This window comes from Eleginops maclovinus, chromosome 20, assembly GCF_036324505.1.
Source record: "Eleginops maclovinus isolate JMC-PN-2008 ecotype Puerto Natales chromosome 20, JC_Emac_rtc_rv5, whole genome shotgun sequence".
Taxonomy (NCBI): Eukaryota; Metazoa; Chordata; class Actinopteri; order Perciformes; family Eleginopidae; genus Eleginops; species Eleginops maclovinus.
The window spans coordinates 33,562-61,474 of NC_086368.1; the positions used below are offsets into that span (position 1 = coordinate 33,562).

General features: G+C 42.8%; 2 protein-coding genes across 2 annotated transcripts in view; one reads left to right on the top strand and one right to left on the bottom strand.

Moving 5' to 3' along the window:
* Positions 1-27,913, top strand: part of LOC134883410 (leucine-rich repeat and fibronectin type III domain-containing protein 1-like protein) — a 44,822-nt gene that overhangs the window by 11,264 nt on the left and 5,645 nt on the right. Inside the window, exons 2-3 of the mRNA XM_063911768.1 lie at positions 15,126-15,336; positions 15,427-15,695. Of these exons, the coding sequence (XP_063767838.1) occupies positions 15,126-15,336; positions 15,427-15,551 (336 nt within the window). The 3' untranslated portion in view covers positions 15,552-15,695. The remainder of the gene's footprint in view (positions 1-15,125; positions 15,337-15,426; positions 15,696-27,913) is intronic.
* Positions 9,495-13,396, bottom strand: LOC134882536 (E3 SUMO-protein ligase ZBED1-like). Its single transcript, XM_063910303.1, has 8 exons — positions 12,322-13,396; positions 11,654-12,201; positions 11,376-11,520; positions 11,030-11,261; positions 10,799-10,936; positions 10,609-10,680; positions 10,189-10,501; positions 9,495-9,499 (listed from the first exon to the last, which is right to left on the bottom strand). The coding sequence occupies exons 1-8, from the start codon at positions 12,549-12,551 to the stop codon at positions 9,495-9,497; spliced, it is 1,683 nt and encodes a 560-aa protein (XP_063766373.1). The 5' UTR covers positions 12,552-13,396.

Consider the following 27,913-nt stretch of genomic DNA (forward strand, 5'->3'; position numbering starts at 1 on the left):
CCAGCGTTGTCGTTCATTGATCAGAGAGCTGTCAATTGTGCTGATTTTGTTCGAGACGTGCATCTCCTTCAAATGTGCGCTTAAGGCCCAGACATACTGTGCCGATTGTTTGACTTGTGGATAGGCCTACTGATGTTCAGTGATTTTAAAAGTAGCCTCAATTAGGCTTGCATGAAGTTTGAAAGTATTTGCTGTTGCAAAGATCATTTATGAATGCACTTTTTAAAAAGTTTTGAAAATAAAATGTCTTCAAATACAATATAAAAAAATATTTACATTTGATCAGTCGTCAATGAAATTTGTCATTGCCTGGAACACACAAAAGATGGCATTTACTGCAGAGGTATGTGTGGGTTAGGGCAGGCGGACAGGATTTTGGGGAAGGGGGGCCTCGGCTGTCCTTTCCTACTCCAAGGGGAGGCTCACATTCACCCAAATTGAAAACCCCTGATCTAGGCCATAGTGTTATGACAGCAGTGCCATATATTCCCAAAACTAATTTATCTGGACTTATCTTAAAGAAAAACAAATTAATCCAAAGGCCGTTTGTGATACCTGTCATGAACTTTTAAAATATTTTCTATAGATCCAGCTTGTATACTCAAATATGTTATGATGTAATATATTTTTTTTATTTTTATTTTTTTATATCATATGTCATGGCACACGTTTAAATATGGTGTTTTACTGCCACCTTGTGGTTAATTTTGAGATAGGCAAGCACTAACAGGAAGTTAACGTGCATTCGCAATAGTTGTACTCGTACTCTGTCTTACCGAGAAGTTGATGGTCACCTACTTAACATGTTCATGCTTGAGAAGGCTTTACTTGTAAGTACACAAAATACTGTATGAGCCACTGTTTGTTTTGTAGTCTGTTTAATGTGATGGAAAACGTTTTTGGGAAGTTTTTACAAATACAAATATCTAGAGGGAAAAACACTTCAATAGAAGAAAAGAAAGAAGTAAACAACAAAGGAAATACACTTCTGCTTCCAAGTCTTTTATTTGCTAGTTTAGCCCTCAGAGTGTTAGCTGTCTGTCAAGTTGGGCAAAGGAGCGCGCAGCTAGGACAGAACAGTAAAAAAGTAACCTGCACGGCTAGCAGAACTACACAGAGAGTGATCTTCAGTCTCGGCTCTTCTCATCGTCTTCACCACTGCTAACGCTCGGCAAACAGCAGTTCAGAACGATGGAGAACAAGCAAATCAGAGATGAAATAGCAAAGTCAGTTGTCTCCTCATCCAGCAGTAGTTCAATCGGCAGAGTAGCTGAAGCCAGGGCTAAAATGGAGGCAGCCCGTGCACGAGCTCAATATGCTAAAATGGAGTCAGACCTTTTGATAGAGAAAGCACAACTGGACGCTAAATTGAATAACTTGAGACATGATAAGGAGCTGGTAGCAGCCATGGCGGAAGTCACTGCGCTCGAAGCAGCATCCGTAGACGGCGACCGCAATTCAGTCATTCGAGAAGTTGAGAAAAGAACACAGCAGTATGTCTCGCAGCAACAGCAATGGCAACCAACTGAACGCCCTAAGCCAGACACGCCAGAACGCCTTTTCCCAACTGTTCATTTACTGACACCAGGGTCACCCACCAGACAGCGCCTTAGTGCACCCATGGCCCGTTTCGCTGACACAGGATTTGAGAGCAGTATGAGGCCAACACCACCCAGGCACACTGATACTACTACACCTGATCACATTCCTCCAGTGCAATCTCCAACAGGACCAGTGAGGACCTCGCCCAACAGAGACTTCCTACGGCGACCACAAGATGGCGATTCAGGGGTGAGTGATGTAGCAAGATACTTGGCACGCAGAGATCTTATCACCTCAGGCCTCTCAAAGTTTGATGACTGCCCCGAGAATTATTGGGCGTGGAAATCTTCATTCACTAACGCTACAGATGGACTAAATCTCAGCTCAAGTGAAGAGCTTGACTTGCTCTTGAAGTGGTTAGGGCCAGAGTCTGCAAAGCATGTCAAAAGAATAAGAGCTGTGCATGTTACTCTACCTTCCCATGGATTGACAAAGGCTTGGGAGCGTTTAGAAGAATGCTATGGGTCTCCAGAGATAATAGAGAAGTCACTCTTTGACAGACTCACACATTTCCCAAAAGTCAGTAACAAGGACCCAGTGAAGCTGAGAGAGCTCAGCGACCTCGTTAGTGAGATTGATGCAGCTAAAGATGAAGGCTACCTGCCTGGTCTGTGCTATTTAGACACTGCAAGGGGAATTTCCCCGATAATAGACAAACTGCCACACAACCTTCAAGAAAGGTGGCTCTCACAGGGCTTCAAGTACAAATCCACACATAGCGTACCTTTTCCACCGTTTTCATTCTTTTGTGATTTTCTCTCCAAAGAGGCCCGAGCACGCAACGACCCAGGTTTCAGACTCCAAAGTGGCGGCCCAGAATATCCAAAGCCAGACAGCGTTGTTAAGAAGCCGTACAGGAGTTTTGTGTCAGCCCACAAGACGGATTTAACACAAGAGAATGACAAACAGGAAGCTTCAGGTCACCATGCAGGTGATGTGGAGAGGCAGTGCCCCCTTCACAAGAAGCCGCACCCCCTCAAGCGCTGCAGGGGGTTCCGCAGCAAACCCATTGATGAGCGTAAGGCTTTTCTTAAGGACAATGGTGTGTGTTTCAGGTGCTGTGCCTCGACAAACCACATGGCCAAAGACTGTAAGGCCATCGTCAAGTGCAGAGAGTGTGAAAGTGAGCGTCACATCTCTGCTCTTCATCCAGGGCCGCCGCCACCACTTTCTGGCTACGGCGGGGAGAGAGCAGAAGAAACGCCCCAGCCTGCTGTCACTTCCCAGTGCACCGAAGTCTGTGGAGAGGGTCAAAGTTCAAGGTCCTGCTCCAAGATCTGCTTAGTAAAGCTCTACCCCAAAGCAAACCCAGAACAGGTGACAAAAGCATATGCTGTGTTAGATGATCAAAGTAACAGGTCCCTCGCCAGGTCTACCTTCTTTGACATGTACAACGTCCATGGGTCAGACTCACCTTTCACACTCCGCACGTGTGCCGGAACAAGAGAGATGACGGGGAGAAGAGCCACAGGGTTTATCGTGCAGTCACTGGATGGAGCTACAACACTCACACTGCCCACACTAATCGAGTGCAACAACATCCCGAGCGACCGAGCTGAAATACCAACCCCGGAGGCAGCAGCACATCACCCACATCTCAAGTCGATAGCCCACTTCATCCCACCACTGGACCCTGATGCCAAGATCCTCCTCCTGCTGGGTCGTGACCTACTCAGAGTCCACAAGGTGAGAGAACAGCGGAACGGCCCACACGATGCCCCTTATGCGCAGAGAGTAGACCTAGGGTGGGTCATCATCGGAGACGTCTGCTTAGGGAACACTCACAAGCCTGCAGCTATAAAAACCTACCGCACTAACGTCCTCGAGAATGAACGTCCCTCCTTCTTCAGCCCATGTCCGAACAGGCTCCACATCAAAGAGAGGTATGGCTTTCAGTCTGAAAACAGACTCCTCCCAGACACACTTACACCACATGAATGTAATCTGGGAAGCACAATCTTTAATACAACCAAAGATGACAACAAAATAGGGCTCTCTGTCGAAGACAGACTCTTCTTAGAAGTCATGGACAGAGAGATGCACATGGACAGTGCCAACAGCTGGGTGGCACCACTTCCATTCAGAACACCCCGCACACACCTACCTCGCAACCGAGACCAGGCTCTCACACGGCTGGCTTCTCTTCAGCGCACTCTGGAGAGAAGGCCTGAAATGAAAAATCACTTTGTTACTTTCATGCAAAACATCTTTGATCGTGATCATGCTGAGTTAGCCCCTCAACTCCAAGATGGAAAAGAGTGTTGGTATTTACCCATCTTCGGGGTTTACCATCCACAGAAGCCAGGCCAAATCAGAGTGGTCTTTGACTCAAGTGCAAAGTGTCAGGGTGTGTCACTCAACGACGTCCTCCTTTCTGGACCTGACCTTAATAACAGCTTATTAGGAGTTTTGCTGCGCTTCAGACGTGAGGCCGTAGCAGTCACCGTGGATGTTGAACAGATGTTCCACAGCTTCGTTGTACAAGAAGACCATCGAGACTTCCTCCGCTTCTTCTGGCACAAACACAACGACCCGGCTAAAGACATCTGTGAGTACCGCATGAAGGTTCATGTGTTTGGCAACAACCCATCCCCTTCAGTTGCTATATATGGCCTTCGACGTGCTGCAGCTCACGGCGGGGAGGAGTTCGGGTCGGATGCACAACACTTCGTTGAGAGGGAGTTTTATGTGGATGATGGGCTTTTGTCAAGAGCCACAGTCAGCGAAGCCGTCAATCTGCTAAAGCGCACTCAAGAAATGCTCGCCACATCCAACATTCGACTTCACAAAGTCGCATCTAACAGTAGGGAAGTTATGGAAGCTTTTCCTGCTGAAGACCGCGCCAAAGGGCTCAAGGACCTCAGCTTAGACGCTGTCGCTGATGCAACACCAATTCAGCGAAGCCTCGGCCTGAGGTGGGACATAGTGGAAGACACTTTCACCTTTCAAGTCACTGACACAGTGAAACCCTACACTCGGAGAGGTGTCCTAGCCACCATCAATGGACTCTTTGATCCGTTAGGATTTGCTGCGCCAGTCACTATTCAGGGAAAGATGCTGTTGAGAGAGCTCTCATGCAAAGACCTCGATTGGGACTCTCCTCTACCTGCAGATAGGGAGACTGAATGGAATACTTGGAGAAACTCTCTCAATGATCTCCAGCAGCTACACATTCAGAGACCGTATGCTGATGCCACTATTTCATCCTCCATAAAGAAGGAGCTACACGTTTTCTCAGACGCCTCAGTGAAAGCTATTGCAGCCGTTGCATACATTAAGACTACTGATACAGAAGAGAATACTCACACAGGATTTGTCTAGGAAAAGCTAAGTTAGCTCCACACTCTGCCCACACAATCCCAAGACTAGAATTAGGTGCTGCTGTTTTAGCCACAGAAATAGCAGAAATCATCACCAGCGAAATGGACATTGTTTTTGATGCTGTTGAATTTTATACAGATAGCCGCGTAGTCTTAGAATACATAACCAACCAGACTAGGAGGTTCTATGTATATGTTGAGAACAGAGTGCAGCGCATCAGGAGGACATCAGAGCCAGCACAATGGCATTATGTTCCCACAAGCTGTAACCCGGCCGATATAGGCACACGCTCTGTGCCCGCAGCCATGCTAGGCCACAGTGCTTGGCTCAAAGGTCCTGCCTTCTTGTCACAAGCCACAAGAAAGCCGGATAACGAAACACACAAGCTCATCAATCCCAACTCAGATGTGGAAGTGCGAGCACTCGCCACTCACATGTGTGCTGCTGATGGGTCTCAGCTTGGATCTCAGCGGTTTAGCCGCTTTTCTTCATGGAAGATGCTGACCAGAGCCATCAGCCTGCTAATTCACATCCTCCAATCCCTGAAAAACAAAGAGCATGACCAGGTATGTCAATCATGGCATTACTGCCAGCAGCAACGCACCTGTGAAGACATAAAGACAGCCGAAAATGTCATCATCAAATGTGTGCAAAGAGAGGCCTTTAAGGAGGAGCTCACCAGCATCACACAGGGAAAAGACATCTCTGTCCACAGTTCATTACACAAACTCAGTCCCTATTGTGATGACGAAGGCATCATCAGAGTTGGAGGAAGACTCAGCCAGGCCAACCTTGAATACAAAGAGAAACACCCTGCTGTCATACCAAGTGGTCATGTTGCCAAGGTTCTCATAGATCACTATCAGGGGCGGGACTCATAAAGACTGTCCTTCACAACTGCATCACTTGCAGAAAACTCAGAGGTCGAGCTAATGAACAGAAAATGGCTGATTTACCACACGACCGCCTGAGCACCGAACCTCCATTCACCTTCATTGGCCTAGATGTTTTTGGCCCCTGGCCTGTGCTCACACGCCGTACCAGGGGAGGACAGTCTAACAGTAAGCGATGGGCCGTCCTTTTCACGTGCTTGAGCACACGTGCTATCCACATCGAACTGATTGAGTCTATGGATACATCCAGTTTCATCAACGCCCTCCGCCGATTCTTCAGTCTGCGAGGCCCTGCCAAACAGATCCGATCAGACTGTGGAACTAATTTCGTGGGTGCCTGCCGGGAACTGGGTTTCCTGTTGTCCGAGCCCAGCATGTCAAGCATCAGAAGGTACGTCAGCGAAGAGGGATGCACCTGGGTCTTTAACCCGCCTCATTCTTCCCACATGGGAGGCAGCTGGGAACGAATGATCGGAATATCCAGACGCATCCTCGACGCAATGCTCCTTCAATCTAGCCAAACTCACTTGACACACGAGGTGCTCTCTACACTCATGTCAGAGGTAACCGCCATCATCAATGCCAGACCACTGTCCCCCATCACGACTGACCCAGACTCTCCTTTACTCCTCACCCCGGCTATGCTCCTCACTCAGAAGGTGTGCACTCCTCTTCCTCCCCCCGGAGGTTTCAATGGAAAAGATCTCCATAAACAACAGTGGAGACAAGTGCAGCGCCTCGCAGACATGTTTTGGAACAAATGGAGGCGGGAATATATTGGAACACTTCAAAGCCGGAGCAAGTGGCAGACTGATCAACCAAACCTCAAGGTGGGAGATGTGGTGCTGATGAAAGACGGACAAGTCAATCGCAATGAGTGGCCTATGGGCCTTATCAACAAGACCTTCCCTGACAAGGACAGTAAGGTCAGAAAAGTCGAAATAAAGATCATCAAGAACGGAACAGCCAAGACCTATGAGAGGCCTGTGTCTGAAACAGTGCTTCTTATGTCTTCTGAAGATTGAGCAACACTTCATTGTTTAGAGACTGTAAATTGTGTGTTTCTGTTTTACATGCCATTAGTTTTAATTGTAGTGGTATTTTCTCAAATCCCAGACGGGGAGTGTCATGGCACACGTTTAAATATGGTGTTTTACTGCCACCTTGTGGTTAATTTTGAGATAGGTAAGCACTAACAGGAAGTTAACGTGCATTCGCAATAGTTGTACTCGTACTCTGTCTTACCGAGAAGTTGATGGTCACCTACTTAACACGTTCATGCTTGAGAAGGCTTTACTTGTAAGTACACAAAATACTGTATGAGCCACTGTTTGTTTTGTAGTCTGTTTAATGTGATGGAAAACGTTTTTGGGAAACTAGCATCATTAGATTAGATATGAAACCCTGCCTTAATGTAGCGTGTTTAGCATTATAGCTAACATTTGCCTGTTAGGCTATATGTACCTTTGTGCAACGTGAACCAATATATTCTTTAATTTGTACTATTTGTTTACTTGCAGTTTTACAAATATCTAGAGGGAAAAACACTTCAATAGAAGAAAAGAAAGAAGTAAACAACAAAGGAAATACACTTCTGCTTCCAAGTCTTTTATTTGCTAGTTTAGCCCTCAGAGTGTTAGCTGTCTGTCAAGTTGGGCAAAGGAGCGCGCAGCTAGGACAGAACATCATACATACACTTGGCTGGACCTTGAAGGTCACTCTGACAGCTGTTATTGGTGCCCATGGCAACCTCTTAATGATCTTTTTATTTATTTTATTTATTTATTTTCTTTTTATTTCTATCTATTCTAGGTGGAAATAAATCACAAGTACAGCCTCTTCTACTAAAACCATATCTATTATACTCCATTGTACTCTATTGTACTATATTTTGTTTATTTATTTACTTCATATACCAGTAAACCTCCGCAGAATCATTTCCATGGTGAAGAGAAACCCCTTCACAACAGCCAACCAAGTAAAAACACTGTCCAGGAGGTAGGCATATCAATGTCCAAGTGTACCATAAAGAGAGGACTGCATGAAAGTAAATACAGAGGGTTCACTGCACGGTGCAAGCCACTCATAAGCCTCAAGAATAGAAAGGCTAGATTGGACATCTAAAGATCTAAAAAGGCCAGCACAGTTCTGGAAGAACATTCTTTGGACAGATGAAACCAAGATCAACCTCTACCAGAATGATGACAAGAAAAAAGTATGGTGAATGCGTGGTACAGCTCATGATCTAAAGCATACCACATCATCTGTAAAACAAGGCGGAGGCAGTGTGATGGCTTGGGCATGCATGACTGCCAGTCGCACTGGGTCACTAGTGTTTATTGATGATGTGACACCAGACAGAAGCAGCCGGATGAATTCTGAGGTGTTCAGAGACATAAGGTCTGCTCAAATCCAGCCAAATGCAGCGAAATTGATTGGGCGGCGTTTCATAATACAGATGGACAATGACCCAAAACATACAGCCAAAGCAACCAAGGAGTTTATTAAAGCAAAGAAGTGAAATATTCTTGATTGGCCAAGTCAGTCCCCCAATCTCAACCCAATTGAGCATGCATTTCACTTGTTAAAGACTAAACTTTAGACAGAAAGGCCCACAAACAAACAGTTACTGAAAACCGCTGCAGTAAAGGCCTGGCAGAGCATTAAAAAGAAGGAAACCCAGCATCTGGTGATGCCCATGCGTTCAAGACTTCAGGGAGTCATTGCCAGCGAAGGGTTTTCAACCAAGTATTAGAAATGAACATTTTATTTTCCGTTATTAAAGTTATTACTTTTGAGCCCCTGAAATGAAGGAATTGTGTTTAAAAAATGATTTAGTTCCTCACAATTGTATGCAATCTTTTTGTTCAACCTACTGAATTAAAGCTTTAAGCTGAAAGTCTGCACACAACTGCATCTGAATTGTTTCATTTAAAAATTCATTGTGGTAATGTACAGAACCAAAATAAGAAATACTTGGTCTCAGTCCAAATATTTATGGACATAACTGTATGTAATATGTTCCGCTTATCAACCGTGGAGTCCTTTCAAATGCAATTAACCAAATGACTTTGTCAGTGTTAAATACCATGACCACACTGACAAATATTGTTATGAGATGGATCCAACAAAGACTATTTCAACAACATCAATTATTGTTTCTTATGTATTTCAATATATTCATTCTGACTTCAGATCACTCATCTGATCTTTCAAAAACCTTATTTGAAACAGAGAAACAAAACTTACTTAGAAAACACGTATGTGTATTCTTCCAAAAACACAGACAGACTGCTCGCAGCAGCTGTCGGTCCAACAGTTCCTTAAATAGACACACATCTTCACTTGCAGAATCAAGAAAGGGGACACAAAGGAAAACTTCAGGCTGCAGCTCTTTGGTCAACAACAAAACAAACTGAAGACAATGGTTTACCATAGACAATTAGCACTTATTTTATAACTTAACTCAGAGAAAGAATTATTTGTTTATTTACGGCGTGAGTCTAAAAACACCCTTCTGTGCACATGGCCATTAGACAAGTGACCCAGCACTCCCTATTTTTCGGACTCCTACCTAACGGACCGGCAGGCGTGGGCAAATAACCTCTATTCTTCTCTAATAGGCACAGACCATATCATCTCCTTTTCTTTAATATACAAAGACAATGACATCTACCCTCATACTAGAAAAAATAGGAAATAACATCCACCCTGATTAAACGCGTTGAGATTAAAGAGAGTGAGTCCAGCTCTCCTTTAATTCTTCATCGGACTCTAGCCGACCCTGTCCCTTCACGGAGTGGAAAGTGTGTCCACCCTTTTTCCCTAGTGAGGCCTGAGAACAAGTATCAATACTAGGGATGGGAATTGATAAGATTTTTACGATTCCGATTCCCTTATCGATTCTGTGAAACGATTCAATTCCTTATCGATTCTCTTATCGATTCCAATTTGGGGGAAAAAGGAGAATAAACAGTTTGATGTAACATTTATCTTTGTTTTAATGAAAAATATTCTATTGTGACAGTTACTTATTAATCTCTAATAACAAGTGTGTGTGTGTGTGTGTGTGTGTGTGTGTGTGTGTGTGTGTGTGTGTGTGTGTGTGTGTGTGTGTGTGTGTGTGTGTGTGTGTGTGTGCGCGCACTCAAGTAGTGTGTGTGTGTGTGTGTGTGTGTGTGTGTGTGTGTGTGTGTGTGTGTGTGTGTGTGTGTGTAAAAAAAATTAACAGTTCTTTTGCAGATGAACATATCTGCTTTTCTGTACAAGAAAATGTAACAAATAACAACAAATAACAAATACTGAATCATGTAATTACAAGAACAATGTAATCACAAGCACAGTGTGTGTGTGTGTGTGTGTGTAAGGATACGGGATCTTTCGGGGCTTATGGTGTCTCCAGCCGTGGAGAACACCCTCTCAGATGGGGTGGAGGAAGCCTGCACACAGAGGTAGTTTTCAGCCAGTCCAGATAGCAAGGGCAGCGTATCCTGCTTGTTCCACCACCACAGTGCGGCGCTATCCCTGCAGGGGATGGAGGGCAGGCTTTTGTAGAACTGGATTTCCTGATCCACCTTCTGAGCCAGGGAAAGACGGGGCTGTGATTCACGGATTGACTGCAGCTCGTTGTCCTCCTCCTCGAATAGTTCTTCCAAGGCTGTCTTTTTTGATGGTGGTGGCAGTGCCTGAAATTAAATGAACATGAAGTAAAAAAAAAAAACAAACATATATAAGTCAATAATCATGACAAAACAGCATCCAAAGGTCATTACAAATGAATGAGTTAACTTACATAGTGTTCTTCTACTTCTTCCTCCTCCCCATCTTCGCAGCCTTCCCTCTGTGTCTCTCCTTCCCCTGGGAGCTTGAGAAGTGATGTAAACACATTAATAACTTTTAACACAGAGCCGTAGAAGGTCTCACTCACAAAGGAATCAAATGCAATGATAAGACATACAGAATTTAAATAGAAATTAAAATACCTCATCTCTTGCTGCCACTGTATTTGCTGTTATTGCAGCTTCCCTGATCCTGTCCCAGACTGCATCACTTTTCACTTTGTATTTAAATCTGGGGTCCAAGATGGTGGCTTCCTCCAGGAATCTCTGAATGTCAGTTCCCTTCAATTTCAAAAAGGAGGATAGGATGACATTAGACTAGTGGTACAAATTGGCCTAAAGCATCAAGGTAAGATTAAATGTAGTTGTGCTTACCTGGTAGCGTTTGGAGAGATCCTTCCAAATGTTCTCCTTGATGCTCCTTGTGAACGCAGAGTCACCTTCCTGCACAGTGTACTGTTGCTCCAGCTTCTGCAAGATGGGCAAAATCTCACCGCAGGTTGCACTTTTGTCGCTGGAGACGGCCAGTGTGGAGGTGTAATGCTTCCGCATGAGATGCACAAACTCCTCTGCTTTCCTTAAGTCCTCGTTGCCTATTCTGTCCAACCTACAATGTAAATAAAAACAGAAAAAGATGTATGTAGCACAAATAAACAAAAACAAAACCAGTCAAAGTTTAAAAAAAAGTTTAAGTCATATTATCATTTAAAATATATATCACCTTTCCTTCTCCATGGGCCTTCTTATGCGTGGATCTATGGCTGCAGCCTGGATAGCAGGGAACTGCTCGGTGAATCTCTCCATCATCAAATAGAGGGAATTCCATCTGGTCCTTACATCCAGGAGGAGCATGTGCTTGGGCAGCTCTGAGGGTTCACATATACACAACACAATGTAAATATTTATTATCTAATAATTTACATACACATACCTATACATGTATATTTTCATGTACATATAGTATAATGCTTGCAATGTACTGTAAGGAGAGTATCTTACTGAGCAAGTCTTGTTTCTCTTTAAGAACAACTTTTGCCATGTGGGACCTCTTCATCCAGACAACAACTGCTCGAACTCGTGCTGCCCAATTGGATATGGCAGTGCAGTTGTACAGCTTTTGCGCTCCCAGGTTCAGCGTATGAGCGAAGCATGGAAATTTGACAATTTGCAGCTGTTTGATGGCTACATCCATGTTCGCTGCATTGTCTACAGTTGCTGCCACAACCTTTTCCCGTACACCATATTCTTCTAAAATGTAATCAATCTCCTCTGCTACAGCTGAGCCTGTCTGAGATTGGTACACGGCTTTGGTTTTTAGGACCTTTTCCTTTACCTGGCCATTGCTCACGTAGTGCAGAGTAACCGTGAGATAATGATCCTGACAAAAGCTTGTCCACCCATCAGCCGTGATAGCTGCCTTTGACACTGTTTTCAGTTCAGAGATCACATTTCCCTTTTCCACACCATACCAAGCAGGGATTAAGTGGTTGGTTAAGCTTTCCCTGCTGGGGGCTTTGTATTTTGGATTGAGAACCTTTGTCATCTCCCTAGAAAACATATGAAAATGAATGAGTGTAAACATCTGTTTAATGAGGAGGAAAATATTCTATTCTATTCTATTCTAATCTGACATTTGATAATCTGACAACAACCTCACATTCACCTACCGAAATTCAGGGGCGTCTACTGTAGAAAATGGGTGCAAACCCTTAACAACAAATTTGGTAACTGCCCGGTGACATTCTTCTACCTTTGCCTGGGACATTTTATTTCTGCCTGCCTCGACGAAAATAGAAGCCAGAGGTAAACGGGAGCAAGTGCTGCTAGCCTCTGAGTCAGCCAGACTACCCGTCTCGTCCCGGTCATCATCTTGTTCTAAATCTAACGAAGAAGGCATTCGTTTGATGAAAAAGCAATACTGTACAATTTCGGGAAATAAACTAATTTCCCACCTCCCTTTGATTTAAATAAATGAGCGTCACCTTTCTCTGGCTCCCTGAATCGGCGGCGCAACTTACTAGCATGTTTCATTAGCTACATAGCAACAGCTAGAATTCTTCCCTAGAACTACGGATGCCTTGCCATCAAGTAAGCTAATTAAACATGCTAGCAAGGAACGGCTTGATTAACCAGAAACATAAACTCCCTTAATTACCCCAAGGAGAGGTAGGAAATGGGTTTATTTCCAGAAATGGCGTGGTACATAATTTACTAGGAATCACATTAAGGATTAGTCAGTGGGATAGCTACTTACCACCAGAGTTGCCTTCGGTGTTAGCCCCCAAGGTCACGGTGGTCGTAGAAGCTTGGCTGCTGTCACTCCGAAGGGCATCAAAAACGCGACACTCGTTAAAGTTTATCCCGTGTTGTGTGCGCAGATGTTTATGCATATTTGAAGTATTCCCTCCCGCCGATGTTATCAACAATTTGCAGTGGTTGCAAAACGCCCTGTTGCCATCCTTATGTAATGTGAAATGAAGCCACACTTTGGACCGTTTTAACCTTAGGGGTGCCATTTCAGACTTGTAAAAAGTATCACGAGCGTCACCTGCATAACCAAGCAACTACGCCACGTCAAGCCGGGCTTACTGAATCATTCGTGTGTACCTTGCTGCGTAAATAACGTTACATAAACCGTGCGGTCTGGAATCTATAAGAGAATCGTTTAACGAGCTGCCAAACGGTTCCATGGAATTGAAACACAAGGAACCGGTTCTCAACAGGAACCGGTTCTCGATTCCCATCCCTAATCAATACTCTCTCAACTCTCACACAAAATACTTAAAATACAACACAAAACAAGACGACTAGAGCCTTACACTAAACAAATAGACAAACAAACATCAACCAAATCTGTGCGTATCCTAAATCCAATCTCATATGCTTTTAGAATTTAGGAAATAATCTATATTTTTTCGAAAATCAATTAGTTCATTACAATTTTCAGTGATCACTTACTGTAGTGATGTTCAAAAGTAGGTCAAATCCTGGTTCCTCAGAAATGGTTTGAGTTTACCACAGCTTCCTTACAGCTGCCTGACCAAGGGAATTTGACACTTCCAGGAAAAACAGCTCAGCAGCAGCGATCTCAGTGGGACCTCCAAAATGTCGTGGATCAGAGACTTTAACACTCACAACAATAATCAATAGAAACACGTTAAGACACGGACACAGACATGGATGAGGTTAAATATTATATTGTTACGTAACAAGCATAATACTGTGAAAACACCACGTTGCTTCCAGGAGTCAAACGCGTGGGGTCTCCCCCTGGCTTGGAAGAATTGAACAGGTTATATACAGTGACCTTGGGAGGCGACAGGTCAGCTTTATTATCGGTTTACCTTTTAAGGCCTTTGTCTCAGAATATACAAGTCATACATGTCAAAGGTTTTGAGATATTGCAAACATATGGTGCGTATATTTACGCCACTCGCTTGAAACTTTCGGAATAACCTTGGTCTTATATAATTCGATACATTGAACTTAGATTGCAGTGTGGAGCAAAGGCCTCGATCTTCTGTTTGTATCAGGTATTTCTACCCGCTGGTCCTTCCGGTCTCGTCTTCTCTTATTGGTTAGTATCAACAGGGCGAGGCTTCGGCATACTGTCGTCATCTTCTTCTGTCTTCGTCTATTTGCTGACTTCGACGGAGGGGGGTCAGTGGCACTTTCTGCTTAGCCCTGTTATGAAGTCACCGTCGCAATCTGTTGATGTAGTCATGAAGCTTCTCCTTATGATATTTTATTATACAATTCTTCTGAGGTTTATTGGTTATTAAACACATAATAATATTATTGCAGCGTCAATGAGTGAGAGTTAGAGGCGGTGTGTTTAGTGTGTAACTCCACGCGTCATTCTCCCTCTACTCATACTGTATATATGATATACTATTAGCTACATGCTAACTGAGGCTAAAAACAATAACATCCGGTACGACCGGAATTAAAAGTCTGGTCCGTCGAGAAACAATGACTTCACCCAACTTCACACAGGAGCTTTTTCAACTCTGCACAAATACATCATAACCATGTACAATCAACACTAAATCTGTCATTCAATTTGACCACAGTAGGCTCGGTAGTGAAACATTCCAATTTACTCTTTTAATTTTTTATTTTGCCACCATCACAAAGGAAAAACTGTCAACCAGAGATCATAAAATAGCAATATATAGTGACGCTTAGCCCGGACGAACGGACAAGCCCCGCCTACCTAGGCATAGTATAAAAATGCCCACTCCCCACTCGTCCCACTCCAAAGAAAAGGTCAGGGACAAAGAAAAACGCATTTTAGTAGTTTAATTAACGTTTCTGATGTGACATGGTCAACAGTTTTTATGGTACAGTGTTCGTTTTGATGCTGATGAATCCTCTCACTTGGCTGGCCTCAGTGAACCACAAAGCAAAAAGTAATGCTTATAAATCATATAACCAGGCTTACTGTCCTTATGTCTTTATCTTTCTTCAGTTCCTTGGCGGTACCATGATCATAATCATTGGAGGCATCATCGTGGCTTCTGTCCTTGTCTTTATCTTCATCCTCCTAATGAAGTACAAGCTGCACAGTAACCACTACAAACAGAAAGCAACTGCACGGCATGCCAACGTTTGCTCCCAGACCAATGGAGGGGGAGCCAACACACTCACTGTTCCCCCATCCTTCTCCTCTGCAGGGCAGGGTAAGCGGAGGGAAAGGAGGGAGATAAATGTGACTTCTCTTTCTTTTTCATCTGCTTCTAATAATCTGCCTCCACCTGGTTGTCTCCTAGGTGGAGGTGATGGTAAAAACTCCCAACCTTCATCATCAACGGAAGGAATGGGAGGAGTATCCATTCGAGGGACAACTGTAGTGGACTTAAATCCCTCCCATGACGAAGATGCCATCTCTCAATAACATATAAGAAACTGTTAATCAAACTTTCAACTCACCAATCATTAAGCCCAAACCAATACTCCAACTTCCTCCCTTTTATAAACTATTTGTTAATGGTGCCTGGAATCTATTCTACTTCACACTGAGGAGCGGCTCCTGTCTTTGGTAAGTAGCTGTGAAGTCAATTTGCAAAAGGTCTGAATTCATTCTTTGTCAAACTGTAATAATGCTTAAATGCTTGTATTATGAATTAAGTTTGGATCAATTGATGCTGTGTTAACTTTGTTGCTGCTCCTCCAACACTCAAAATAATGCAATCATTATTATGCATAAATAGGGCAGCAACAATATTGTTAATACACCAAGATATTGATGGACATAAAAAAGGGTAACCTCAGCAGCATTTTAAATATTAACAGTGGGGCAAAAAAGTATTTAGTCAGCCACCAATTGTGCAAGTTCTCCCATTTAAAAAGATGAGAGAGGCCTGTAATTGTTATCATAGGTATACCTCAACTATGAGAGACAGAATGAGAAAAAAAATCCAGAAAATCACATTGTCTGATTTTTAATTAATTAATTGGTAAATTCCTCGGTAAAAGAAGTATTTGGTCACCTACAAACAAGCAAGATTTCTGGCTCTCACAGACCTGTAACTTCTTCTTAAAGAGGCTCCTCTGTCCTCCACTCGTTACCTGTATTAATGGCACCTTTTTGAACTCGCTATCAGTATAAAAGACACCTGTCCACCACCTCAAACAGTCATACTCCAAACTCCACTATGGCCAAGACCAAAGAGCTGTCAAAGGAGACCAGAGACAAAATTGTAGACCTGCTCCAGGCTGGGAAAACTGAATCTGCAATAGGTAAGCAGCTTGGTGTGAAGAAATCAACTGTGGGAGCAATTATTAGAAAATGGAAGACATACAAGACCACTGCTAATCTCCCTCCATCTGGGGCTCCACGCAAGATCTCACCCCGTGGGTCAAAATGATCACAAGAACGGTGAGCAAAAATCCCAGAATCACACGGGGGGACCTAGTGAATGACCTGCAGAGAGCTGGGACCAAAGTAACAGAGGCTACCATCAGTAATACACTACGCCGCCAGGGACTTAATCCTGCAGTTCCAGACGTGTCCCCTGCTTAAGCCAGTACATGTCCAGGCCCGTCTGAAGTTTGCTAGAGGGCATTTGGATGATCCAGAAGAGGATTGGGAGAATGTCATATGGTCAGATGAAACCAAAATAGAACTTTTTGGTAAAAACTCAACTCGTCGTGTTTGGAGGAGAAAGAATGCAGAGTTGCATCCAAAGAACACCATACCTACTGTGAAGCATGGGGGTGGAAACATCATGCTTTGGGGCTGTTTTTCTGCAAAGGGACCAGGACGACTGATCCGTGTAAAGGAAAGAATGAATGGGGCCATGTATCGTGAGATTTTGAGTGAAAACCTCCTTCCATCAGCAAGGGCACTGAAGATGAAGCGTGGCTGGGTCTTTCAGCATGACAATGATCCCAAACACACCGCCAGGGCAACGAAGGAGTGGCTTCGTAAGAAGCATTTCAAGGTCTTGGAGTGGCCTAGCCAGTCTCCAGATCTCAACCCCATAGAAAATCTTTGGAGGGAGTTGAAAGTCCGTGTTGCCCAGCGACAGCCCCAAAACATCACTGCTTTAGAGGAGATCTGCATGGAGGAATGGGCCAAAATACCAGCAACAGTGTGTGGAAACCTTGTGAAGACTTACAGAAAACGTTTGACCTCTGTCATTGCCAACAAAGTGTATATAACAAAGTATTGAGATGAACTTTTGTTATTGACCAAATACTTATTTTCCACAATCATTTGAAAATAAATTCTTTAAAAATCCTACAATGTGATTTTCTGGATTTCTTTTTCTCATTCCTGTCTCTCATAGTTGAGGTATACCTATGATAAAAATTACAGGCCTCTCTCATCTTTTTAAATGGGAGAACTTGCACAATTGGTGGCTGACTAAATACTTTTTTGCCCCACTGTATATATTTTTTATAAAGTTATTTTCTGTCATTTCTGATTCCAAATGGTTAGGATGCTGGATTGTATCAAACAATCATATTGACAGCTAATGTCCTCCAGTCTTCCAAAAACGATTTAATGATAACTATTGTGTTTTGAAACTGATGCGGAACCCTGTCAAACCTGTGTTTATTTAACTCTTTAAAAGGACTTTACAAGAAACAAAATATTGCTTCACGTTCAGTGTGAACACACCAAATTAGGTTTCCGACTGCTGGATTGTATCAAACAATCATATTGACAGCTAATGTCCTCCAGTCTTCCAAAAACGATTTAATGATAACTATTGCATGTTCAGGGGTTGTATTCTCAGTCACAGGTGTGAATAGGAACTTAGTAAATTCCCTTCTTCTTCTCTGCCATTCATCCTGACCTAACTATTTCATTTTTAACTGGAATTTGAAAGTTAAATAAGTTGTAGACTGTTTTGTCAGTTTTCTTAATCTTAGCCTTTTATTATTGTCATGATACTGTGTGGTGACCGTGGCCCTGGGGAGAAATTCAAGATTCAAGGGATTTTATTATCGTATGGAGAGTAGCTACAGTGTAGTTATGGCAATGAAACTCTTAAATCCAGTGCTCCCCCAACAATGTAACATATTCTATATAGGACATAAGATAATATAAAAATAGTGCTAAAGAAACAGAGTACATTTTAATAAAATAGTGCAGGTTATGTTGCTACCCAGTGCACAAGTAGTGCGGATGGAGTAAACTATAAACATGTCAGAAAAAATAAATAAATAAGTAAGCCAAATTATGCAGGGAATGTTGAAAGTGACCAAGGAAATGCAGGCTTCTATGTACATGTATATAGAATCAAATGTTTAAAAAACGAATGTAAGGTTAAATATTGTACAGTGAAATACAATTAAATACTGTCGAAGTGATAACTACTAAGATAATACATTAAATAAATTATAAGACCAGATGATTCGTTTGGGTATTGGAGGCAATTAACAGGGCTGACCCAGACAGCAAACGGGAACTGGAGCCGATCTGGGCCAAATCTTGGATAATATTTGGTGCAGATCCGCTAAACGGGTCTGGGCCGGTCTCTTTTATTCCAACGGCCCAATATCAGAACAGGTTGGAATTACGGATCAGGAACAGATCTAGGCCAGTACTGGCTATTAAGGACCTGTGGTATGGGTCTGGCCCAGATCCGCGATTCAAATTCAACATCTGGGGCTCATCTGGCCCTGGTCTGTAATTATTATTTAGGCTATCAGAAAATTAAGGCCAGTCATCAGTTTTCCCTTAATGGGACAGGCTAAAATGTATTAGCTGTAAACCTTTACCGCCTAAATCCAGAAAATCCCATTCATTACAATGGGAAAATCGACTTTGAAGCCAAATATATTAAATTGCCCAAGGGATATCACCGGATAACCTCCCAAATCTTATTGAGATGCCCCTTGACAACAAGAAACAGCATGAATACCATGTGCACATGTTTTTTAAAAGTGTTAGTGGACTTAGATGTTATATAAGCATAAATACCATGTGCTGTTTTTTTGGAGTGTTCGCCGGGATTTTCAGCCACTCTTTGAAGCACTCAACCTCATCAAGGGAGGCGAGGGGGAAAGTGATCTCAGCCGGCATCTCCATAGGCTCAGCTGCAGCATTATTTCTTGCCATCATTACACTCATCATCATAGATAACTGATTGATTTGCTGCTTGATGTTCTCCATGAGAGTCAGCATGTGGAGGTCAGCAGCTACAAAACCACCAAATTTAGAGACATATTAAGAATTTTAAATGTAGCAAAAGCAGACAATTACAAAGAAACCACTACATAATCAAATTGAAATCATGTTAAAGGATCGATAAACGTATTGTAACCACACAACTGTCAATGTCAATTTATTTATAAAACACATTTAAAAAACAACCAACTGTTGACCAAAGTGTTATAAAAAATAAAAAGCAGAAAATCAAAACTTAAAGATAATAATAGTAATAATAAAACAATAATAGTCTATGTAGGCAATGAGTTGTCATAAAGCAAAAAGGCAATATGAGAGACAGGATCAAAACAACTAGAAGATAAAATAATGTGCAATTCAATGATTCACTTACGTGTACAGATGATTGGCTGCCTCCCCGAGCGCCCCATTGAGGCTGAGCATAAAAATCTCAGTGGCCAAGCCATCAAAGGACATCCCAGGAGGAGGTGGATGGCGTAGACATAGGTCTGTGAAGATCTGAGATGAACAGTTGTTAGGCGATTGGAACAACTGCTGAAGAGGGCTAGAGAATGAGGGGGGGGGGGGCTGAGTGGGTGAAGGGGCGAGTGCTGGAGGTGGAGAAAATGAGGGTGGGAGGGCTGGAGGTTGTGGTAGTGGAGGTTGGGCAAAGTAGGATCACCCTGGAGCTGGTTGGTTGCTGAACAATAAACATAAAACATAAGGGAAGTATTATAAGTGAGATATTCTAGTGACATTTGGTACAGAGGAGTTTAAAAAAACACCAATTTTATAGTTTAACAATTGATTTGCTCAAAACCCAAAAATCTGAAATGAACCTGGTTAATACCGGTTATATTTACCATCGTGATGTAACTGGGGGTCCTGACGATTGAAAATGTGGTGATGGAGTTGGTGCCTTCTTGGCCACAGGCTCCCTGTCACTGTCCTCCATATCACCATAATGGTGGCTATTTTTTAGGAGAGAGACACACTTCACTTGGACTGACACTTGCACTTTCACATTCTAGCACCTCTTACACTAACAGTTTGGACACTTTGCATTATGTCTTACAGTAGTATGTCTATGTATGTGACATAAAATCCTTGTGTCCTTGCATTATATCCACTGAAACGTGACAAATATCATAAACATGATTCTCTCTTACATAGGTTTATGTGGTCTTTTGCCTCGACCCCCTGCCTCCATTTCATCATTGGAATCTAGCTCCTATGTGTCACATGTCAGTGACTTGTTCATCCCTTGCCAGGCTGACGTGAAGTCACCTAAAATAACATTTACATAGGTAAATCACAGGCATTGATCTTGACTTGAGATATTATCAAAAATAGTCACTGTTGGCTATTGGGAGACACGGTACAAGATACCAAAAACAACTAGGTCATTCTAAAATGTATACCATAAGTCTTCAACAGTCTGACAGGATGCCTCGACCACTTATGGCCTGGCACCCCGGCGAACTTCACTGCTTTATTTATTCTCTCATCACTGATGTAATTTCCAGAGAGTGAGGCCGTCTTTGCACCAGGATTGAGGCACCACAGATATGGTCTTCTTGGTGTCAAAATATTGCACAACACAGAACATTCTTAAAGAGAGAAAGAAAACATAGCATTAGACATTTACAGTGTCTTTAAAAAGCACTCTCCAGCCCCCTGAAAATAATCAGGTTTCAAGTATGGATGGTGAATACTTTTCATAAGCACTGTATATTGCTGGTGTATCTGTCGTGTATGCATATTTATAAACAAAATACATTTTATTGGTGGTATGGAAGTGTACTTACATGTCCATAAAAAATTGACCTAAAAAACGTAGAAGGATGATGCTAAAAAAGGGAGTAATAACCATGTACTGTATGTGCAACTGCACTCACTTTGGCATACATATTTTGTTCAGATAATTGAGAGACACTGTAGATATTCAGGAAGTCTGAATTGAATGGATATGTAAAGAAGGCTGACTTATCAAAAAACCTTCTATAAACTTAAGAAATATCCTCATGACACTCAACAATATTGCCAACCACACAAATGTCACCAGCAATGTCAAATACATTGTCTCCTGTTGAGACTTTGATTGTCCACTGGTCAGAAACCATTTGGCTGTACTGCCCTTTAACCAGTGTATGAAATTCGGCCAAAATAGGAGCTAGACCACAGGGCTAGTAACTTTCAAAAGTTACTAGCCCTGGTGTAAAGTTACTAGACCAAGCAAATCAATGTATGTCGTAGGCACGCGCATCACGTTTTCACATCATACACCACAATTTTCATAATAATAATAATAAAAAAAGCGATTTGGCGGACTTTCAGCTCAGAAAAGATAAAATTGGACATTATTGTTATTTTGTATTTGTGTTTTCAGCTATTTTTGGCATGATTGTATTATCAGTATACTTTAGGCTGGGATAAGTGACAGCGCTTTACATTTTCTTCAAAGAAAAAACACAGCAGATTACAAACAATAATTTATTAAAGTAGAACAACAGACTGAGAACAAGGGACATGAACAATATTAGCAGTGGATCAAACGATCAACATCAGTTCATTTAGGCAAAATGGTAATACAAACCGTAATACTTGCTGTAATAGCAGTAGTAATTGGTCTACAACAGACTACCACAATCATTCCTCATCCTCACCAACAAGACCTCTATCTTCCATCTCACCATCGTCAGAATCTACATTATCCTCCATGTCTGTAAACCAGTCTGAGTCATCAGAGTTTATCTCCTTGGTTTCAGCTTCAACTACTGCACCCCCAGCAGCTTCAGCAACCATTTGAGCACCATCCACTCCGTCAACTCCATCAATTTCTTCCTGCACTTGTTTGGCTCCCTCCAAAGCTGCCATTCTGCCTTTCTTTCTTCCCTCCATGAAGTTGGGTCTGCGATTGTGGTTTTGATTCCACTGGTGAATGGCAGATGATGGATCAAAATCCTTTGTAGGTTCTGAGTGCAGCTGAATTGTCATGAGCATTGTCATGGTGGTAGCCTTCAGTCTATTCCTGTACTGGGACTTGGTAATCTTCATTTGAGAGAATCCTCTCTCACACTCAGAGGTGGCGGCAGGGAGTGATAAGACCAGATCAATTACATGCAGGATATTTGGAAACGTGCTCTTGTAAAGCTCAAACACAGATGGCCAGGACATGGAGTGAATCTTGTTCCCCTGGTTTTCGTACAATGCTTGTTTGAGGGAGGTCCACTCTGCTTCGATTGCACTTACATCTACTCCAACATTGTCGAAGTGCTCCCTGTAGTGGTCGATAATCACTCCAATGAAGTCATCCCCAAAATCATCTTCATGCTCCTGAGGCCATGACTGCATGTCCGCTATTTTTGTAGCTTTGAGGACTTCACCTCCCATGTCACTGAATCTCCGGGCTAGTGAACCAACCAATGCCTCAACAACCTTCTCAATCTGGCCTGAAGAGTGGTCTACCCCTGTTAGGGTCTGACCTTCAAAGGAGTTACAGTCTCCCTGCTGGAGTTTCCGCTGCTCAGGTCCTGCCCTGAAATAGTGAAACCAGCACCAAAACCATCACCACCAAAAATAAAGGCATAAAACAGTTGTGATTTACAAAAGAACCAGCAATAGCAAAGAGCATTTACGTAAATAAGCAAGTGGTTAAACAACTAATTAGAGCAGGAAATGACTTCATGATTTAATGAGCAATGTATCAATATTACCGGTCCTTGAATTTGTTGATGTAGGTCATTGTGGCCTTCAGTGCTTCATGTACATGATAGGTACAAACTTCTCTCTGCTGCAGCGTCTTCGACAGTTTGGAGAGAACGGCCAGAATGTCACTTAGGAAGTGGGCAAAAGTCATGGCATCTTTGGAGCGCAGCGTTTTCAGGAGACCTTTTGCCTTTGCTTGCATACCACTAGCTGTCCTGGTGGTGGCAACCTGCAATTCATTTAATATTTTTTTTAATTTCAATTTACAAAAATGTATTTCAATATGTTGCCACAGTGGATATCAGATGATATCATTCATGCAACAGAAAATTCATCGGGCTGTTAATAACATGTTATTATTATCAAATGTCTTACTTGACTGAGATGAAGAACAATTGCACGGTAACCACGCAACATGTTTTGCAGTGCTGTGTGGGTATGGCTAACCCAGCGCGTTCCTCCAACTCGGACAGGCCAGATCTTGGAGATGTTGGTGGTACTGAAAGCTGCCTTCAAACCAGCGGCCTGTTTAGGGATCCTGTAAAGCTTGTACAGAGCATCCAGGAGGACATAGACTTTGATGAACAAAGAGGCTTGTTTCATGGCTTCTTTGAAGGCCAATTCCACCCTATGGGCCATGCACTGCACCATCAGTATGTCTCCACTGATTCTTTCCCGCATGAGAGCGATCACCCCAGCCTTTTTCCCGGTGTTGACAGCCGCCCCATCGCCAGCAAATCCCACAATCTTCTTCATCATTTCTTCCTTTGGGATCCCCGGGAGCTTTACAGCTTGCATTATAGCATCATAGATGCCATTGGCATCTGGTTTGTCACACTGTGCAAGTCCAAGGAAATTGCAGTGAGTCTTGCCATCCACTGCAAAGTGCAAGTAAACAATCTCTTGTTCAGTGGCAGAGACATCTGTTGATCCGTCGGACATTATTGTGATAAACTTAGCACTCTTTACCTTGTCTTCAATTGCTAGACGGGTGATTTCGGCTATAGCAACCAAAAACTCCTTACAGCTCTTTTCATTTCTGTAGGTGCTGCCGAGATCCAGGCCCTTCTTCTCATCCATCTCACACATCCATTTGAAATCAGAAACTGGTCTGCAGTGCATGGCAAGGGCGTGGGCATTTATGAAGAGTATCTTGAGCTTCTGAAATACTTTAGTATTCAAAGTCTCAATGGTCTTCTCGGCTATGCTCTCACCTTTCTTCTTATTCCTGGCCTCATACTTCTCCTGGGCTTCCTTGTGGCCGTCAGATCGTTGGTGACAGACTAAAGTGTCATGCTTCAGGTTTTGACACCCTTTGACAAAGGAACCTTGACTTCGCTTTCTGAAGATATCCCTCTGTTGTCGGGTTTCAGCATGGGGGCCGTATACAGTTTGACATGGCAGGCAGAATAAAGTTTCACTTTCGTCCACAATCAACCAAGGAAATTCTGCTTTCCATGCAGGCACTACACTTCGTTTCCTTTTAGTGGCATCGTATGCCTTATTCACTTCCTTTAAATCCATTTTCTTTTTCTTTTCAGGTGGTTGGTTAGGCGTGAGACCACACCACTGACGGAGCATGATTTTGCTTTGTTATTGTCAACCTCTCTTGCACAGCATCTATAAGATTGATTGTGAACATGTATTTATTCATTCTTTATACAGTACATTTAATGCTAGTTCTGATTATATTACTACTATTACTCACAGACTTGCAGTCAGGGGAGGCAGAGGAGGCAGAGCTAAATGTGGTATAGGGCCAAGCCCTTGGACTACTAAACTTGTTGACTTGTTATAGTCATTTTTTTTTCTATAGGCCTATTATTATTATTATGGTGGGTGTATGGAGTTTGGAGTTTTTTTGTATAATAATCTGCGAAATCCCTAAGACAAACCTTAAATAAAATCAAAAGTGAATAGGGCCATTACTAGATCAACTGCAGTGAAAACGCAGAAGGGAGGCAAACACAGTAGCTAGCTCTGCCTCAATGAGGGGGACGTGCGAGAGCGCACCAGTCGGGGTTATGCTTGTTCTGCCGTTGATCTGAGCTACGTTATGAGGCTACGTTATGTCTTTGACGTTTATGACCTTGTTCGTCAAAATGGCAGATTTTATAGTGATTAAGATAGGCCTACTCGTAAATCTGACTGAAAGTGGAAGTGTCTGCCTCGCCAGCCACGAACCTCACCGTATGTCACTGCTAGATCTAACATCTCCTCATTGACATCTCCATCCATTTTTTATGTTTTACAAATGATTTAAAAGTGCTAGTTATACAAATCACCCAACATTTAACAGTGTACACGATTAGCATTCAGGCAAACTCATTACAAATATACTCCTGTGTGACCTTAACTTCTAAAACCAAGATTATGTTCACCGTAAAATGACGTGGCTTACCTATAAGATTGAACGCTAACTTTATTACATGTTATCGTGGGCAACACACAGCATGAACCCTACGGGTTATCAGAAGGGACAAAAACATTTGAATAAACAAATTATTAAGACACGAAGCGTGTGCGAAATAAGACCAATCTTATGTTGTGCAAGAGAGGTTTACAATAGCAAAAATAGGTTCGCGATGACGGCCGTAATGCTTGTAATAGACGCTCCGTGCAAAGGGGCTGTAAAATTGCCAGACACACGGGCAGGCAAGTGCATAGAGTTACTAGCCCGGTAAGAAAGTTACTAGACCCGGGCTTGCGGGCGTGTCGTTATTTCGAACCCTGCCTTTAACCCTTCTAGAGGCAAGCTCATTCGGAACTGGTCCAACAAAATGTTGCTTTTTCAAAGAGACTGATGTTATGTCAATGATTTGATTCTGTTGAGAATTCTGCTCAGATAATCGACGTAACATTTGCGCAAGGGGACGTTCGGGTTTTCTTATAAGTTTCTTTGGTTTCTGCAGGTGGTTCTCACAACGGAAAGCTGAAATGTTATCAAGACAACCGTGCTGACTCACATCCTGGGCCAAATATACTAATGAACGCACATTATACACAACGGCCTCCGTGCCATATATCTGGCCAAAATGGGTGACAAACATACGGAGCAATGTCTCTGCATACTGCCAGTGCAGCGAGGACAAGGTTGGACTTACTAACATGGAAATGATGGAAAACCGAAGCATAAACTTTTGGCAAATATTTGTACCTGTCAATGTCCCTCAATGTCCTTGGTTTTCTGGCAAATTCCACAGGAATATGGCTGCGCAAGCCAGTCAGACTGAAATGCCTGGTGTAGTTTCTCCTTAAAGGAGGACAGGATGCCAATATAATAATAAAGTCGTTCACATTTTTTCTCTATGTTGTAAGTCAGTTTAGTCTTAAGGAGGGTTTGTTCATCTTTGTGGAGATCAGGGTGATGGAGTCTGAACGGGCCAAGAAGAGCTGTGAGAGCTACCAGGGAAACTCCAAAAGTTAATGCCCAGTTATGGAGACTGTCACCTAGGTTACAGGGCTGATCTGTCTCATCTGAATCTTGGTCTGAGTCAGACTCCTCCTCAGGCAGATCTCTCCTAAAGGACTGCACATCAAAATGTGATGTTTCCACAACAATGTCTTCCTCTATCACCCTTTCCTTCCCAATCTACTCTCTCTCCTCCATGTCACTCTGCCTATTCTCCAAGACGCTTTCCCTACATCCAGGCTGTCCTTCCACTACACTTTGCTAACTAAAATACTGGGAAGCAAAGCTTTGGCTTTGCATATCCCTTATTTGTTGAAGTTGTCGCTCAACACCGCTATGCACTCTCCATCTAATGCCAGCCCCAGAGAGGAGAGTTTCTCTCGAATCCATCCCTTGCAAGCTGTTAAGATTTGCAGGAAAAAATCCTTATTAATCATACGTACGTGTGTGTGGAGGAGACCATTTGTCAAGTGCAAAAACATTGAAAACAACAGACAACTTACATCGCAGTTTTCAAAGGGGGAAGTTCAAATCCTGACAAATCCTAAAGGGCACAATACAGAGAAATGAGAAACATATTTATCTACTCAAAAGATTCACCTGAAAAACTCTTAGACCCCATTTACACATAGGGATATCATCTAGAAGCTACAGGCAATAGCCTGGGTAAGCAGTGGCTAAAATACTCTAGCTCTAACATTGGTAAGATTTTGAAGCTAACACAATGGTAGTGCAGATTTTCAGAGATAATCATCAATGTTGGTGAATAATAAGCAAAAATCACTGATTCATCCATATGTTCACATTAGTTGTGGTGGATGTTTAAAATAACCTAAAACCAAGACAGCTAACTGTAGGCCAGCTGCTAGCTCACCAGCATGTCTGATAAGGTCTCAGGTTGTCAGAATGTCAGTGAGTGTAAACTAAGTCAGTAAACGTGTATGTTTACTATGAATATTTAAAAGACTAACATGACACTAACATCAGTTTACTTTTATAATACATTTTACTTTTATAATGCACTTACCAAAAATCACAAAGACGGTGCAGCCTTAAGTCCTCCTCTGCATAAATCGATCTGAGTTGCGGGGAAAAGAAGCGCTCAATTCAGTTGTGGCAGGTCCGGTCTGCTTGATGATTGTGTTGGAGCTGTGTGTGGCCATACAGTGGTGTGTGAACAGTGAGTGCAGTCTTAAGGGGCTCCGGTGTTAAGGATTAGGGTGTAAGATGTGATGTTTCCCCTAACCCTAACCATGCACAGCCTGAGGTCTGCCCGTCAGGAAGTTCAGGATCGAATCACAGAGAGCGCTGTTGAGCCTGAGGTCGCGCAGACATTCTCTCATGGGCTCCACGAGAGACGCGTAGTTTTGCACAAACTTTGCATACCAGGCTGTGAGCCCCAGGAATGAACCCAGTGTAGTGGCGTCACAAGGTGCTGGAGCTTCTGTAATAGCTCTCAGGTGGTCCTTGTCCGGCAGTAAAGCCTCGCCTGAGATGGTGTGCCCAAGAACACGTA